Below are 18348 nucleotides of genomic sequence, written 5' to 3' on the forward strand. Positions count from 1 at the left end.
ACAGATAAGAGAAAAGTTGTATAAAGTGACCGGAAACAGTGTTTTTAACGGGATCACAATAATGTTGAATTTATGTTTTTTTATCCTTTTATATTTTCAGCTTTTTTTATTGTTTTTTCAGTGTACCACATATCAACGTCTATAGCCGATAGATGGCACTAATGTACAATAAGAGGACACTCAAAATGTTCCATACAAGAAACGCATGTCCCTTAAAAGCTCTAAAGAAATTTTGATCTTTTCCACCACCGTAGTGAGAACAGTATATAACTTTTGTCACTTTTTTCATGTACGGTCATATTAAGATCTCCGTTTCTCACATATCTTTGTAAGAATATGGTCGGCCCAGTTTCCATGGTCTCCGTTAGATGGCGCCACCGCACAGCACAGATGACGGACGTTGTAATGCTCGCGTCTTAAATGCAAGTAAATACAGTACGCGATCATAATGAAAGCTTTAAGTCTATACACAAACTCTTATACATCCACAAGTACCACGAAACAACAAGTATAACAATATATTTATATGAGTAGTTCGGCTAGTCATAATTGAATCCCACTTTCTGGTGCGTCAATATCAGTTTGTAAAGGTGAGTTAAAGTTATAGTGGGTGGAAGTTTTGAGCCTTATGAAAGCAATTGTATTAACAGTAGATTGAAAATGGAGCGGGAAAGGAGATGGAAGGTGTGTGCGCACGCGTGTGTGTGTTTGTTGAGATAAGGAGGCATTCTATGTGCACAAAATGAGTTCATTAGGCAGTGGGCTGCAATGAGGGAGCCCAGTTGTGTTTGATAAAGGGCCTGCAAGTGAGGAGGAATGAAAGGTTTCATTTCCTGTCTTCGCAAGGCAACATATCACCCAGATCGGAAAGTGGCTGGGGAGGCTGGGTGACAGACAGGAGAACAGAGGAAGAGGAGGAGGAGAGAAATGGCAGGATTCAAAGAGCTATTTTAAACAGGTATTAAAGAATACAAACCAGCAAATAGACCTTTATGCAAAATATGTTCACAGGTGGGTCATAATAAATCATAATAAACAGTGAAGAAGAAGTCTGTATAACGGTAAGATGGATAGTTATCTGTTACAATAACCAAACCGCATGCTTGATTTACTTTCTTACATTCATTTTCAGCTAAATACGTGCTCTGATGATGTCTTTCTGATTTTCCTCCATCACACGTTGCCTGCACCTTTTATGAGTTGTGTAATCTATCCCACTTACGTACAATTCCTGTGCACCTTCGGCTTTCATATTCTGCCAACGTTTGTACGGATCACTACAACACCAATCACGAATTACAATTCTGCTTGTTTTCAATGCAACTTAAAATTTCATCCATAAGCTCCTTTTGAACCGACTACCATGTTCTTTCATTCCTCATTTACAAGGTGAGGGTTTTCACTGGTCCTTCACTGGATTTTCTATAAACACATCGTTTTGTCTCGAGCCCAACATCTGACCCAAGCATTTAAAAACCACTGCTTCAGAATACATGAAAAAAACAAAGTGAATAAAAATAAAGTGGACATATATTCTGAGCTAATGTCAGTGTGAAAGTGCAAAGCGACACACAAAAACAGTAAAGTAAAGAGAAAAATATGATCGCCGCGATAAAGTGAGAACAGACGGGCCGATAAAGAAATGGTACGATGCACAGAGAGAGACGGGGATGCGACAGGGTGTTTAATATAGATCCTTCAGTGTGATAAAACTGACAGGAGGTTCCATCCCCAGAGATGCATAAGGCTCATAGGAAATTGCAGGAATGAGAAACAGAATACATTGTTTTATTTTTATTCTCTAGTTATTACGTTTCTGCTTTAGAAGTATTCAAATACTGGTTTGGTCCAAAGAGTCTTTTGATAAGTCTGTACAAGTCATTGAGAGTCACATTTTGAGTAAAAATGAGAGACCTTCTGTTGCGGTTCGCATTGTAAAAAAAGCGGTAACTCAACACTGTGTGTATCTGCGTTCAGTTTGAGTAAGCACAGAGCAGTGTTTGCTCAGTCTCTAGATTCTGAGGCAGGGTTCTCATACGATGTATAGATTAGTCCCTGATGACAGTTTAACCTCTTTGTTAACGCACCTGAATTTGAGATCCGTGTGACTCTCTTATGAAACAGCAGAAATGAAATGAGTTCTTGGTCGAAGGTTATCAAATGCAATTAATCCATCATAAATTATATAATCATTTACAAGTCTGGCAAAGGAGAACCTTTCAGAAAGAAAAACAGTTTTTTTATTAAATAAATAACCAAAATTGGTTCTAGAGTATCCATCCATCCATTTTCTACCGCTTATCCGGGGCCGGGTCGCGGGGGCAGCAGTCTAAGCAGAGATGCCCAGACATCCCTCACCCTAGACACTTCCTCCAGCTCTTCCGGGGGGACACCGAGGCGTTCCCAGGCCAGCCGGGAGACATAGTCCCACCAGCGTGTCCTAGGTCTTCCCCGGGGTCTCCTCCCGGTCGGACGGGCCCAGAGCACCTTCCGGGGAAGGCGTCCAGTAGGCATCCGTAACAGATGCCCAAGCCACCTCAGCTGACCCCTCTCGATGTGGAGGAGCAGCGGCTCTACTCCAAGCTCCTCCCGGGTGACCGAGCTTCTCACCCTATCTCTAAGGGATCGCCCAGCCACCCTGCGGAGGAAGCTCATTTCAGCCGCCTGTATCCGGGATCTTGTCCTTTCGGTCATGACCCAAAGCTCATGACCATAGGTGAGAGTAGGAACGTAGATTGACCGGTAAATTGAGAGCTTCGCCTTGCGGCTCAGCTCTTTCTTCACCACGACGGACCGGTACATCGACCGCATTACTGCAGAAGCTGCACCGATCCGTCTGTCAATCTCCCGTTCCATCCTTCCCTCACTCGTGAACAAGACCCCGAGATACTTAAACTCCTCCACTTGAGGAAGGAACTCTCCACCAACCTGAAGTGGGCAAGCCACCCTTTTCCGACTGAGGACCATGGCCTCGGATTTGGAGGTACTGATTTTCATTCCAGCCGCTTCACACTCTGCTGTAAACCGTCCCAGTGCATGCTGAAGGTCCTGGTTTGAAGGGGCCAACACGACAACATCATCCGCAAATAGCAGAGACGAGATCGTGTGGTCCCCAAACCTGAAACCCTCCGGCCCCTGGCTGCGCCTAGAAATTCTGTCCATAAAAATTACGAACAGAACCGGTGACAAAGGGCAGCCCTGCCGGAGTCCGACATGCACTGGGAACAAGTCCGACTTACTGCCGGCAATGCGAACCAAGCTCCTGCTTCGGCCGTACAGGGACCTGACAGCCCTTAGTAAAGGACCACAGACCCCATACTCCCGAAGCACCCTCCACAGGATGCCACGAGGGACACAGTCGAATGCCTTCTCCAAATCCACAAAACACATGTGGATTGGTTGAGCAAACTCCCATGAACCCTCCAGCACCCTGTAGAGGGTGTAGAGCTGGTCCAGCGTTCCACGGCCTGGACGAAAACCACACTGTTCCTCCTGAATCCGAGGTTCTACTATCGGCCGTATTCTCCTCTCCAGTACCCTGGCATAGACTTTCCCGGGAAGGCTGAGAAGTGTGATCCCCCTGTAGTTGGAACACACCCTCCGGTCCCCCTTCTTAAAAAGAGGGACCACCACCCCGGTCTGCCATCCCAAAGGCACTGTCCCCGACCGCCACGCGATGCTGCAGAGGCGTGTCAGCCAAGACAGCCCCACGACATCCAGAGACTTGAGGTACTCAGGGCGAATCTCATCCACCCCCGGTGCCTTGCCACTGAGGAGTTTCTTGACTACCTCAGTGACTTCGGCTTGGGTGATGGACGAGTCCACCTCTGAGCCCTCAACCTCTGCTTCCTCAATGGAGGACGTGACGGTGGGATTGAGGAGATCCTCGAAGTACTCCTTCCACCGTCCGACGACATCCCCAGTTGAGGTCAACAGCCTCCCACCTCCACTGTAAACAGCGTTGGTAGGGCACTGTTTCCCTCTCCTGAGGCGCCGGACGGTTTGCCAGAATCTCTTCGAGGCCAGTCGATAGTCCTTCTCCATGGCCTCACCAAACTCCTCCCAGGCCCGAGTTTTCGCCTCCTCAACCACCCGGGCAGCAGTCCGCTTGGCCTGCCGGTACCTGTCAGCTGCCTCAGGAGTCCCACAAGCCAACCAGGCCCGATAAGACTCCTTCTTCAGCTTGACGGTCTCCCTTACTTCCGGTGTCCACCACCGGGTTCGGGGATTCCCGCCTCGACAGGCACCAGAGACCTTACGGCCACAGCTCCGAGTGGCCGCTTCGACAATGGAGGCGGAGAACATGGTCCACTCGGACTCAATGTCTCCAGCCTCCCTCGGGATCTGGTTGAAGCTCTGTCGGAGGTGGGAGTTAAAGATCTCTCTGACAGGAGACTCGGCCAGGCGTTCCCAGCAGACCCTTACAGTACGTTTGGGTCTGCCGAGTCTGTCCAGCTTCCTCTCCTGCCATCGGATCCAACTCACCACCAGGTGGTGATCAGTTGACAGCTCCGCCCCTCTCTTAACCCGAGTGTCCAAAACATATGGTCGCAGGTCAGATGAAACGACCACAAAGTCGATCATCGACCTGCGGCCTAGGGTGTCCTGGTGCCACGTGCACTGATGGACACCCTTATGCTTGAACATGGTGTTCGTTATAGACAAACTGTGGCTAGCACAGAAGTCCAATAACTGAACACCGCTCGGGTTCAGATCAGGGGGGCCGTTCCTCCCAATCACGCCCCTCCAGGTGTCACTGTCGTTGCCGACATGGGCGTTGAAGTCCCCCAGTAGGACGACGGAGTCCCCAGTCGGAGTACTTTCCAGCACCCCTCCCAGAGACTCCAAGAAGGTCTGGTACTCTGCACTGCCGTTCGGCCCGTAGGCACAAACAACAGTGAGAGACCTACCCCCGACCTGTAGGCGCAGGGAAACGACCCTCTCGTTCACCGGGGTAAACTCCAACACATGGCGGGAGAGCTGGGGGGCTATAAGCAGACCCACACCAGCCCGCCGCCTCTCCCCATGGGCAACTCCAGAGTGATGAAGTGTCCATCCTCTCTCGAGGAGTGTGGTTCCAGAGCCCAAGCCATGCGTAGAGGTGATCCCGACTATCTCTAGTCGGAACCTATCAACCTCACGCACCATCTCAGGCTCCTTCCCCGCCAGCGAGGTGACGTTCCACGTCCCTAGAGCTAGCTTCCGTGTCCAGGGATCGGGCTGTCGAGGCACTCTCCTCCGACTGCCGCCCGATCCACTACGCACCGACCCCCTATGGTCCCTCCCGCACGTGGTGAGCCCACGGGAAGGCGGCCCCACGTCGCTCCTTCGGGCTGAGCCCGGCCGGACCCCGTGGGGAAAGGCCCGGCCACCAGACGCTCGCATACGAGCACCAACCCCGGGCCTGGCTCCAGGGTGGTGCCCCGGTTGCGCCATACCGGGCGACGTCACGGTCCTTGTAATTGTAAACATCATAAAGGGTTTTTGAACCACTCTTAGTCTGACCCGTCGCCTAGGACCTGTTTGCCTTGGGAGACCCTACCAGGGGCATATAGCCCCCGACAACATAGCTCCTAGGGTCACTCGGGTACTCAAACCCCTCCACCACGTTAAGGTGGCGGTTCAAGGAAGGGCTAGAGTATCTTGAATATATTGTATAGTATATGCAATATCTGTGATAGACAAAAGCAAAGACTCATAGACATTTTTTTCACGTTCACTAAAGTGTCTTTTTGGTTAAAGTGAGGAGGAACATTGCTGAAAGCTTATATTAATACTGTGAGGTGAAGCTCAGACTCCTCTTTGACTGCTGTTGAAGAGCATTATGGTGTGTGTGCTTCTTCCAGAAAGTAGTTCTTATTAAGGTCTGCTGACCAACTATTGTTATCTGTCCCTAGAACACGGGAGATCGAGCATTTTCAAACATGAAGCCTAGGTTGTGGAATGATCTGCCTATGCGCGTTAGAGTAGCTCCCAGCCTTGGCATTTTTAAATCACGACTCAAAGCTCGCTTTTAAACCAGCCTGAGAGTTTATATTCTGCATTTTAATCTTCTAGTTTGTCACTTGTTTAACTTGTGTCTTGTACTCATGTCATGTCAAGTCAAGTCAGCTTTATTTATATAGCGCTTTTTACAATTTTCATTGTTACAAAGCAGCTGTACAAGAAAACATTGACAAAACATCATGTGTTCATAATTTGTCTGAAATGATGTCAGTGTCCAGCACTTTGGCTAACCTCGGTTGTTTTAAATGTGCTTTACAAATAAAAATTGATTGTATTGTATTGTAGCATCTGTGGAGCCCTAATTTATAAGACCTAGCTGTTAAGAGTCTTTTAGAGCGAAGGGTTGATCCAATGTGTTTTTAAAGATGGACTGAATTTATTAGGTCAATGGATAGATTTAACTGTAGCAAAATAAATCAAATACGTTTTGAGATTGAGATATACATGACTTATTGTAGAATTCAAAAGGTATTTCAAAATGTTATTTTATTTCATATTAAAACAAAACTGCTAAAACCAAAATGCTTCGGTAGAAAGTAATTTTTTGCAGCAATCCGGTAAAAACGGTAGTATTCCGGCAGCTGGGATGACAGGACATTTTTCAGTGTATATGTTCAGTGTAAGGACTAAATGCCAAATGCGTCAGTAGCATAGAAAAAACACACATAAATTAATAATACATATATGTTTATTTTATATCTCTTAATATTTCATTTATGACTTTATACTATACATGTTTTCTCTTAACAGTCTTTGAGACATACATAGATCATAGTTAGACTTTATAAAGTACAATAGATTTTCAACACTTTGATAGACGGAATAATTCATTCTGTTAAGAAGGGAAAGATCAGCACTGGATTGAAGCACACGCACACAGCTGCACAATATAGGCTTATGTCTACGACATGCACACACACTGACAGAACCGACCATCGATGTACACCTCACATGTCAGTTCAACAGAGACATCGACATTCACACACTTGCAAACTCAACAAGTACACAACGCCTTACCACATGAATAGCAAAACTCACGAAATACACATGCACATACCTAAATGTGCAGTCACGTCTTATGAAACAAATGTATGTAGGATTAAAGCATTTGGAACAAGAACATACTGTAAGTATTTGGTTTCTGCTACATTGTGATACACACAAAAGAAATATGTAAAAATAAATGTTGAGGTCTGTAACCTTTATATACAAGGGAAGAAAACATGATTCCCCAGTTTTCATATTCGTGTAAATTAAAAATTTTCAGTAAGCGATTTTACATTTGGTCAACATTTGGTAAAATGCCTGTAAATGCCGTTGGTCAACAAAGTCCAGTTGTAAATAATGAAAAAGCATTTAATGCTCGCACAAATAAATATGCAAAACAGTTGGAAAGCCCCTGCTAAAGGCTAAACACTTTATAACTGATCCATTTAGAGCTTGTTGATCTCAAACTCAAACACACATATGCTCACTTACAAACACACCTGTGCAAAAACACAAGAACATCTGCATGAGCGACCAAAATTCAACTAATTTGAACCCTTGCTTTTCTCATAAAAATATTTACCTTTTCCACCACCCTCCGTCCACATTCGAACCATAAAAGAAAACTATAAAATAATATGTGTATAAACATAAAACAACCCATATTTAGTAATTGATTCAGTTTCTAAACCACAAACAGCTTCTTTGAAGTCCTGTAACAACAATAAAGATGTCAACAAATGATTTTTGGCTTTATATAAGAATACATGAAAAACATACCTGAAATTGGTCACAAATATAAAACTGTAATATTATAATCTTTATAAAGTATAATGTTCTATATAATATTTAAATGATCAAAAACACTCTTCATAAAGTTTATATCTCCATACAATAAATTGAACCAATCTGTGCGTGTTCCCATTCTTAACACAAACTCTGCTAAACAGATATACATAGAGTCGTGAATTCATGCCAGTCATTAATATATGGGCTATGGTGATCCTAAAACTGACACGGAACAGAAGGACAAAACCACAAACTCTGTCATCTTTAGAACCTGCCACAGCGAAGCCACCACAGTCAACGAACATATGACAGTGGTCACATTAAACAAATGGCATAGAAAGAAACTATTTCTGTATTCAGAGGCCTGGCTTCACCATAACACAGTTCTCGGACTCCTCTGGGGTGAGGTGTGAAGTGAGGTCAGCTGGGGCCCTTGCAGGGGTCACGGGGTCCCCTGCGTTTGTGCTACATGTCCAGCAGGCGAAATGACTTAGCGTCACACGGCGTTGGTAACAACGATTATGTCTCCGGGATAGCCGCTGTTCCCCGGAGGCTCAGGAGTGATGCTCTTGAGCAGGCGCTGTGGGAGTAAACAGTGAGATGTTTGCAGAGGGTTGAAAATGTGGAAATGTACTAGATTAAAGCTCTCAAAGTGTGTCTAATAGCTGAAGCCTCAAAGAGATACTGTATGTCGCAGCTGTTTTGCATCTTTCTGCACCTGGCAAACAGAGCTAACAGACACAGAGTTCCTGCATAGATGAAGACGCTTTATTGACCGACAGCCATGTGTTCTGGCGACCTTTGATGTCTATCTTCACGTCTCAAACAAAGAGATTGCAACGTGACCGGGCTCATGTATCGCAGTTTGTGTAAGTGTAATTATGTATAGGAAGAGTTTCAATGGGTTAGGCTGTTTAAACTCACCTGTTTGAAGGTCCCTTTGGTGGTGAGCAGATGGTAGACCATGTAAGAAGGCACACAGATGAAGGAAGACAACCCAATGCAGTAGCCCAGCACCGTGGTCCAGAAAGGGTACAGGTAGTCAAACAGTCTCACCTCTGGAGGGAATGCCAGGAAACTCCCAATGATATACTAAAGGCATGAAGCAAATGGAAGCGAAAAGAATACAATTACTTAACCCAGACAGGGTGAACAGGAACCCTTTGACTGGTAACCGACCAATGAAAACCCATGTGATTTTAAACCTATATGGGTTTCATTCATTTGCAGAAAACAAATCTTTTTTCTGAAGAATGTTGGTAACCGAACAACATCGACCCCCATTGACTTCCAATATGGATAAAACCACTGTGTCATTTCTCAAAACATCATCTTTTGTTTACAACAGAAGAAAGAGTCATATACAGGTTTTGAGCAACATTAGGGTAAATAAATGATAGAATTTTTAGTTTTTGGGTGAACTATCCGTTTAAGTGTACATGCATGTGAAAGCATTTGGACTGACCAACAGGAAGCAGGGACAGATGGCTATCCAGCAGACCCTCCAGAACAGACCAGGGGAAAATCCAATCATCAGTTTCACATCATTGCAAAAACGTGTCGTCCCTGCATGCATTTGCAAACACACTTAGTACACATTGCCTTGATCAACTTACAACATTAAGTAGGTCTGTACTGTTGACTATTATACAAATACTCGAATACATGGTAAACTAGATGAAAAAGAAGAGATGGTCGGTTAAGTGATCTTAAGCATTAAGTGATATAGTTTACCTTTAAATAGATTGTAAACTATATACGTTGTAAACTATAGCTTAAACTAGTTAGCTTTGCTAGACTATTATGTTCAAAATTACCCTTACAAAACATTTATTCAAGTGTGATTCTACTATAAAGTAAAAATAAAATGAACACACAAATGTTTTCTGTACTTCTCAGAAATATACTTTATGTACTTCTCAGAAAAAAGTAGTTGTATACTTAAAGTACACTTAACATGTGGGCCAATTTCATCTCATGTAGTACTAAAAAGTCCACTAAACAGGTATACTAGTATTTACTAGATAAAATAGCTATGCTTAAAAATATATTTTATTTGATAAAATGAACTTCAAGTATACTTATTTTTATAAAGGTAACATTCCAAAAACAAGCAATATAAATGAATTATGCCTGAAGGTTTAACGCTAATGCAAAAAAAGATTCTGTTGAAGTCTGTGGAATTTTGAGAAACATAAGGGGACATTTGCGCATCATTTGTGAGACATGAAAACCCATAGAGTAATGCTCTCGGGCAGTTTTTCAAACTTCTGGTTCCAGCCCAAATAATTTCATCTAGAAAAATCTTTGTTCTTTGGAAAACTTTCTCATGCCAACATGGGTTTAGATAGAATAGATAAAGTTAGATTGAAGCAACTACAATAAAATCAACATTCTGGCTTTGTCAAATAAATGACACATACCATAGAACCAGGAAACAGCAATGACCTCCAAGAAGACTACAGTGATAACAGCGGGGCCTGTGGCATACTCCTCAAATAGTTTAACCACAAATGCCCCTCCCTAGAAACATATAACCTCACTGTTAATATGAACACATAGTGTAAGCACTACAAACCACAACATTTTGGAAAACGGAGAGTTATTTTGGTGACATTCCAAGTTTGATCTGTAAACAACGTTTAAGGCCACTATGGCCGTGTTTCTCAGGCACAAATTGCTCTTGGCCACACTTCAGGGGAAAAGCCTTCAACATAAAACAAGTTTATTTTTAGAGGTACTGATAGACTTACATAGGTGAGAGTGGACAGGGCACCCAAGTAACAGACACACACCAGGCCCAGAACAAACCATTCTCTCCTCTTGGCCAACAGGTGAGGAAACTCGTCCAACATGGCGGTAATTACCCCTTCCAGACCTGCAAACTGCAATCCACAAAAAAACAGACAAGAGATAACAGAAAAGTATTTCAAGGACCCATTAAACCCGTGCAAGTATTACTCCTAATAATGGCCCTTATGGTTAATATGACTCGGTGGCTTTTGACAGTGACAAACATAACAAAAACAGAAAAAGACCAAATATAGATGCCTGGTTATATCATTGGCAGAATGTAATAGGTCATGGGCCTATAAACATATTTTCATTCTGTCACCATAGGAACGGATGTGAGTGGTCTGAAAGAAGACGTTCATACTGAAGGCAGATGAGGGGTTAACGGACACTAAAGACCTAATGTAATGAAACACTGTTGACAATACATCATGCTATATTCAGCGCTAATAAGATGGGTAAACAAAAGCTCAAAAAAACTAAAGGAATTGATTAAAAGCGGAAAATTTAATTGGCTGCTATTTATAGAAAGAAAGAGAGAGATAAAGAACGCATATACTGTACATATCTGTTGACATGTTTATAAATGTTATAATGTATGTGTGTACTGCTGAGGAGATACTGAGACAAAGACTGACCGTGCTGTCCAGCCCCAGCATAATTATCATGAGGAAGAATATAATGGCGAAGAACGTGGCAGCCGGCATATTGGCAATAGCCTCTGCATAGATGATGAACAGCAGACTGGGACCTTAGAACAGATGCATCCAATAAACACAGGTAAATCAAATGTAATTTCAGTGTAAGCATAACTCAAGCCACATGGCATGGCTCCTCAAGAACTTTTAACTTCAATGATGTAGCCTACTCGATGTTGTTGTTTAAAAGCCATTCAAAGACTGTTTTTTATTCAGTACTCAATTATAAAATAAAACATACATAATTGTACAAATGAGCTAGAACTGTGGTACTCACCAGCGTCCTTAGCTACAGCTTCCACACCTAGCTGACGCATCTCAGCCATGTAACCCAGCACTGTGAAGATCACGAAGCCTGACAAGAAACTCGTCAAACAGTTGACAGAGCTGATGATCAATGCATCTCTACCACAAAAAAGATAGAAAGAGATGTGTAAAAAGAAGAGCGTGAATAAAACATTAAAATCTGCTATCTAGAACCCAACATTAAACTTTAGGAAAACCTTAGCAAGCACCAAAAATAAACCGTTAAGGTGGATATCTGCAAGTTTGAAATAAGGAAAGTTCAAATCTGTGCAGAAATGCGTGCCAAAAATATGTAAAAATGAAAGAGGTCGTATTTGAACCTCCTCTGAGTGTGTTAAACAACATGAGAGAGTTTGTGAATGTGATCAAGGCGTACTTGTAGCAGTTGTTATGAAATGGATTGTAGCTGGCGAAGGCTAGAAGAACACCAAAGCCTGGACCCAGAGAGAAGAAGATCTGTGCAGCTGCGTCAAGCCAAACCTGAAACAACACACATGGTCTGATATGTGATTTGAAGATTCTCATTCAAGCATATCATCACAGAATGCCAGCTATAGTTTGTTCATGCAAGAAAATAACTCTGCCTGACAGATGCTGAAAAAGGCATAGCAAACCTCAAAATATACAAACATTGTGCAATATCTGGGGATTTTGAATAGGTTTCCACTCACTGTAGTGCTGAGAAGTTTGCTCCAGTCGGGTTTCAGGTAGTAGACAACTCCTCTCCAGGCTCCGGGCAGGGTTGCTCCTCTTATTAACAGGATAACCAACACCAGGTAAGGGAAGGTAGCCGTCACCCATACTACCTACAGAAGAAGTTTACAAATTGTTTCTTAAACTCTCTAAAGTGTAACTTTATTTCTTTAATGCATAACCCACATTGAAACATTGTTTGTCTCTCAATATCAATGTTTCTTTCTTTTTTCCATGCATTTAGCTCAAGACTTCTACTGGCAGTCTAGAAGCCTGGGCATGAGCCATGACCCATCTTTAAGAGAGAGTCTACTGTATATCTGACCTTGCCTGAGGTCTTGACCCCCTTCCAGATGCTGAAATAGACAATGATGAAGATGAAAAGTAGACAAAGGGCCAGCTGCCAGCTCACATAGCCCAGCTGATGAAGACCAGGGGACAGATGTACCTGTAACACCTGCCGTCTACGGAAGGGTGTGTGTGAGAGAGAGCGAGAGAGAGAGAAAGGATGTTATTGGTTAAAACATTTAAATGCAACAAGGACAGAGTTGAATACCTGTAGATGCAGTATATCTATTGGAAGTAAATGTCAATATTTATTTAGCAAAGTAGTAAAACAGGGCGGAATTTTTTGGGTTGATAAAAAGTGATGAGAGGGAATAAAATCAAATAAATTAAATAAACACCCAGATAGCAAAGATAATTTATTTAATGTTGAATCAATGTTGAGAATAACTGAGTTTTCACGTTAAATAAATAATCTTTGCTATCTAGACAACATTTAAGTAGAAAACAGGACATTCCGGCATCACGCACCACCAGACGGGCCAATAAACTAAATAAATCCTTCAGGATCTCTTCTAAGCAGCAGATACACACAAACACACTCTTAACCACAACATCATGTAATTCAAAAGCAGACTCAATCCCCCCAGCATCTTGATTCTTCATTCACAAGAATCTTTCTACAAGAAGTCTCATCAAGTCAAAGTGTATCCCTCTTCCTATTTTTTTCTCAATCCCCTGTCCTTACACACACTTACATGCACTTACACATAGAACTCCTCAGCGGGAGATATGGAGTTGTTGGTCCATGAGATGTTTAAGTCAGTGGACAGGTATCGGGTGCATTTGGGTGTGTTCCACCAATTGTCGCAGGTGGTCCAGGGCAACGTGGAGCGAAAGGAGGACAGGAGGTAGTAGAGAGCCCAGGCCATAATGGTGTTGTAGTAGAAGGCAATGTACAATGCAATGATGCAGATGGCAAAGCCAATACCTGCAAGAGAACATCAGAGCGATTTCAAGTCAGTCAACTCGTCTTGCAAATGTCTTGCTGTTTCAAGTCCCTTCTACTACAGTGAGTGACATTTAGGACACAGTTCCATTTACATACAATCAAGTTCTTAAGCAGTTGGCATTTTAAGAGGTAAATGTGAGAATTTGCATAACAGAGTCCTATTTGTACAGGCTATCAACAAACAAATTTGGAGAGAGTGTCAAGCGGGATCGTACTATCATCCCAGCACAGGTCTGTTCGGCTGATATCGTTCCGACCCTTAACCTGAAGCCTTCGTCTCAGAAGTCTGAGCCCTGTGAAGCAGATCAGCCTTACCCTTGAAGATGGGGCAGATATGTTTCCAAATGGAGATACACCCGCTGCGATGAAACTGGCCCAACGCCAGCTCCATGTAGAAGAGAGGCACGCCACCGAACACGGCCATCAACAGGTACGGCAGAAGAAAAGCCCCTGAAGTCAAAAAGATTTAGACAGGAAGTTAACTTCACGCTTGCATTGCGTTGGTTTGAACGCATTCTACAGGCACAATGTAAATTTCGACCATACTCGGGGCTATGCAACTATAAAAACGTTCAAAAGAGGCTAAAGTACACAAAAAAAGCTCTTGTTCAGACAAGCCCCCGTCCTCGATGAAAGCTTTATAAGTGAGCTTTTGATGCAAAATCTAAGATAACTGCTGATTGAGCAGCACTGAGCCAGATTATTAAACATAATGAGAATGATTGAAGTCCCACCCATCACAACCACAATTAAAGCTGTTGGTTGCACAGTTTGTATTTGTATCTCTCTTTCCTATCTCTCATGCACTCCCCTTGCATGGCGAAACAGGAAATTACAAGGATTTTATTACTTCGAATTCAAAAGAAGACCAAAGGCTGTTTGTACCGAAGAAGCTGTATCGCACAAAAGAGCGGAGACGACAACAGAACTATCCATTGTCTATTTGTTCTTTTAAAACAAACAGCACATAGTTGATCTTGTCTCAAAGAAGGAAATCTTTCAATCTAATATTTATTTAACTCAGTCTCCGGTTTGTATAGACCACATCGCACTTTGAAAATCATACAATCTGTTTTAATGTTGTCAACTTACCCCCTCCGTTTTGGTAGCAGATGTATGGAAAGCGCCACACGTTCCCCAGGTCCACCGCGTACCCAATGACTGACAGCATGAAGTCCATCTTTTTGCTCCAGGTCTCCCTAGGTGGATCCAGACTGGTCTGCTGGACCACCAGAGTCCTGAATGTTCCAACAGCGCTCCCTCTGTCCATCCCGGAACCCGCACCTTCCCTCGGGCTTTGTGGGGATGTGCTCGGGTAACCGTTGGAGACTTGCCCAGACCCTGACACTGACTTCTGTTCCTTCTCTGGAACATTGTCCGCAACCAGACGGCCTTTCTCTTTCTCCGGCTCCTCGTGGTCTCGATTCATCATCACTGGTTGTTTCATCTCCATGCTGAGGACTGCTGTTAGGGTTGAGTCGGTGGTCCTCTTACACTGGCTGATATCGCGCCCATGAGGGGATTGAGAGCTTGGAGGAGAAGGGTCCGGTGTGGAACAGAGCAGGCTGGGATTGAAAAACCAATGAGGGTTCAACCGGTTCTTAACCGGTAGGTTTTAACAAGCAGAAAACTGACAAGAATCCGCTCAGGCCCAGCTGCAAAACAAAAAGACAGGGATTTTGCATGATGCTGGGGGGATCATCAACATGGATTTAACACTATTCATTCATTCCTCTTTTGCTGAAGTTGTATTGCAAGATATCTGCTGATGACTATTATGTTTGGGGTCAATATGAGGTTAAAGTTGTTAAAAGCTGCTTAGTGAACTCTACAACATGCCACTTCAACATTAAGCCATGGAGAGCTTCCAAGACACAATTATTTATTTTCCCTTTCCTTGACATTGATGCTGAATTGATAGGATTGGCACAAATTTATGTGAACCAGAATTTATGTGAAACTGAATATGAAGATTATAGCAGGAGATCCCATTGATACATTTATACTTTATATTTTCTTTTTTTAAACAGTGTTACATGCAGGAGGAAAATAATACTACATGTTGACGGGAAAACAAGTTTTCAACTAGGCTATTTTATAAGATTATAATTTGTATTTCAACAGAACGCTTTTGACAAAAATAGAGGTTAGTTTTGTATCAGTTTAATAGTAATCATAACAGCTTATACTGATCAATATTACAAACATTGCAAATAAGTTTTATTGCATCGGCCAAACAAAGCAGTAAAAGAAGACAGGTGAAGTCCTATCCAGAAACTACATACACTCTGCTTTTCTTGCTGTAAACGCTGTTTTTAATGAAGAGTTGGAGATGAAAGACCGTGAGCTGTTTAGATTTCAACTAACCGCTCAGCATCATCATCTTAATAATGTCAAATATAATGAAGAAAATAAAAACGGGATTTTCCTTCACTTGCCCTTTCTAGCCTGCAACAATAAACAGCGAACGCATTTATTCGACGTCAATAATTTGTTCCTCTGAAACACGTTTCGGGAAAAAATACAATACTATTAATTGTTTTACCGCGGGCGTGGTGAAGGTGCGTATCGCACTATTAATAAAAAGACAGAAAGTTCAATGTTGAAGTGCTTGCGCGCATCCAGCATGGCAACCCATCAATGCAATTCAATCGCATGAGCTGCATTGTCAAATTTAAGGATAACACACAAAAAGATAACGTCCCTGTTTATAAAAATAAATAGATAAAGTCGGAAGTTTGAAATTAACATATTATTTCTCGTCTTAGAGCAGAAAAAACCTACAAGATTTACCAGGACGGCTTCCAGTGTGATAGTGTTATTGGCCAACTGTCTAATAAGTTAAGTAGCTGAAGCAAGCCAGAAATGATTCATCTATCTCACACATATTAAATAAGCTCTCTTAATACATCTTGGCTCAATTTTGTCAGATAGTGATAGGTCAAAATTAGAAAGCGTTGTTATGAAAAGAGTTTTCTCTGTTACCAAGTGCACAAATAGGTCTAGCCAGGTTTGTGTCTAAAATAAGCCAATTTCCCATAATTTGTATTATTACACTGCAAAATGCACAGTTCTTTATAGCCAGTATAGATAGTAAAGAAAGCAATTTTTTTCATCATTATAGCATCATTATACAAAGTTGAGTTTTCTTTGCACAATCAAATCCACTAAAGCATCAGAAAGTAGCACATTTAATATCCTTACAAAAGTCCTATAAAGAGCAAGCTAAGATCTGAAACAAGTTTCATAACCCTATAATTAGCACAATGAATCAGCATGTCAATGAATCAACTGTTGACTTATTAAACAATCAATGGCATGCAGAAAAACATTAAAAATGCCTCCTGCTACACATGCAGACGTGTACAGACAGACACAAGCAATGACTTGTCACCCAAAATCGCTCTATTAACACACACATTGCCGCAAACATCATGCACCGTGCAACCCTACCGTGCTGCGGTTGAGAAGTTCTGTGGGGGTCTGTGTTAGGGTGGGGACCAACACCGTCCCTGAGAGCCGTCCAAGACACACCTCCTTCACACTTGCTCTCCCTCTCTTTCTCACTCAATCTTTCTCTCCTATGGTAAGCCACATAAACTCACTCAAAATCCTGACACATTGTTCTCTTCTATTCAATGCATTTCAAAGTTCCTCCACGGATGTTCGATTATTGTATTTTAATGTGATTAAATACAGGTGTTGCTGATCCTCTTCATTTCCTCTGGCCCTCGTAAAACCTGCTCTTATCATGTTTCCCAGTTTAGTTTAGTTTATTTGTTGAGGATGCCTTTTGGCTGTTGTCTTAAAAGTGACTGTCCTTCACTTCAGATGTAGCCACATACAACAATGCTCACAGATATAATTATTACCCCAACGCACACCTGTTCATGCAAAACAGAGACATGAATGGGGAATTCATGTACTGCACATGCACATCCATCCACGTTTATTTGTGGCAGTGTAGGCCTGACCTACATTCTCAAAATCCCACTAAGATATTCAACTTACATGCAGCATCTTTATACATCAGGTTTAAGAGGGACTGGTTATTACTTGGAAAGGACTTCTGATACCTTTGTTTGTGTTAGTGTGGCCGAACACTATATTTTCCACGATGCAGAATAATAATAAAGTCATCGTAGATGGAATAGCACAAATGCAAAACAAATCACTGCCACCTTCTTAAATGTTTTGCTATAAATAATTATTATTGGTCACGCTTTATGCGTGCCACTGGATTTTGAAAATATATAACCAATAAAATGCATTCAAATGTGCTTGTAAACTTCAAAAACACAGTATTTAATCTTTGAAAGGTACAGTTTTTTGCCTGAAGAACAATATATTTGGAAATGCGAGCTTTCAACGATGAGCTATAAAAATATGTTTAAGGTTTTTTATATACAAGCCTCTTCAATTAATATTTTTATTAAATTAAAATGACACTCTTAAAAGTAAAGGTGCTTTAAAAGACTCTTTACAGCGATGCCATGGAAGAACCATTTTTGGTCAAAGAACCTTTTGAAAAAACTTTTTTGAAAGAGTTTACATTTTAAAAACTAAATCGAGCAAACAAATACAATACCTGTCTACAAAACGAAGGCCTCACTTCATAAGCCTTTAAACATACACAGGGGATTTTGTCAAAATGATTATACAAATATTATTTTTAGATTTCTTTAGTGATGTTTTACTGTATACATATGCAAACAGTGATCTGATCGGGTACAGTAGCGCACTGCATAAGAATTAAAACCGTCACATATAAAATCAAAT

At 42.1% G+C, this 18348-nt stretch overlaps 1 protein-coding gene across 1 annotated transcript; it reads right to left on the minus strand.

Moving 5' to 3' along the window:
* Positions 1–6678: 6678 nt before the first annotated feature.
* On the minus strand, positions 6679–17056 carry slc6a4a (solute carrier family 6 member 4a). Its single transcript, XM_079481492.1, has 14 exons — positions 17023–17056; positions 14662–15224; positions 13885–14019; positions 13326–13548; positions 12598–12736; positions 12251–12385; positions 11956–12059; positions 11551–11678; positions 11214–11326; positions 10536–10667; positions 10206–10305; positions 9248–9348; positions 8707–8874; positions 6679–8362 (listed from the first exon to the last, which is right to left on the minus strand). Exons 2-14 carry the CDS (start codon positions 15020–15022, stop codon positions 8279–8281), a joined length of 1923 nt encoding a protein of 640 aa, XP_079337618.1. The 5' UTR covers positions 15023–15224; positions 17023–17056; the 3' UTR covers positions 6679–8278.
* Positions 17057–18348: the final 1292 nt, after the last annotated feature.

This window comes from Barbatula barbatula (genome assembly GCF_947034865.1).
Source record: "Barbatula barbatula genome assembly, chromosome: 19".
NCBI classification, from domain to species: domain Eukaryota; kingdom Metazoa; phylum Chordata; class Actinopteri; order Cypriniformes; family Nemacheilidae; genus Barbatula; species Barbatula barbatula.

What these genes read in the sequence shown, in the direction of transcription:
- slc6a4a (XM_079481492.1), bottom strand. Translation starts at nt 15,022, where the DNA reads ATGGAGATGAAACAACCAGTGATGATGAATCGAGACCACGAGGAGCCG. An exon ending in TTTCATAACAACTGCTACAA is followed by an intron (nt 11,679 to 11,955) that starts GTACGCCTTGAT and finishes TTTTTGTGGTAG; the next exon opens with AGATGCATTGATCATCAGCT. An exon ending in CCCTGTCCACTCTCACCTAT is followed by an intron (nt 10,306 to 10,535) that starts GTAAGTCTATCA and finishes ATATGTTTCTAG; the next exon opens with GGAGGGGCATTTGTGGTTAA.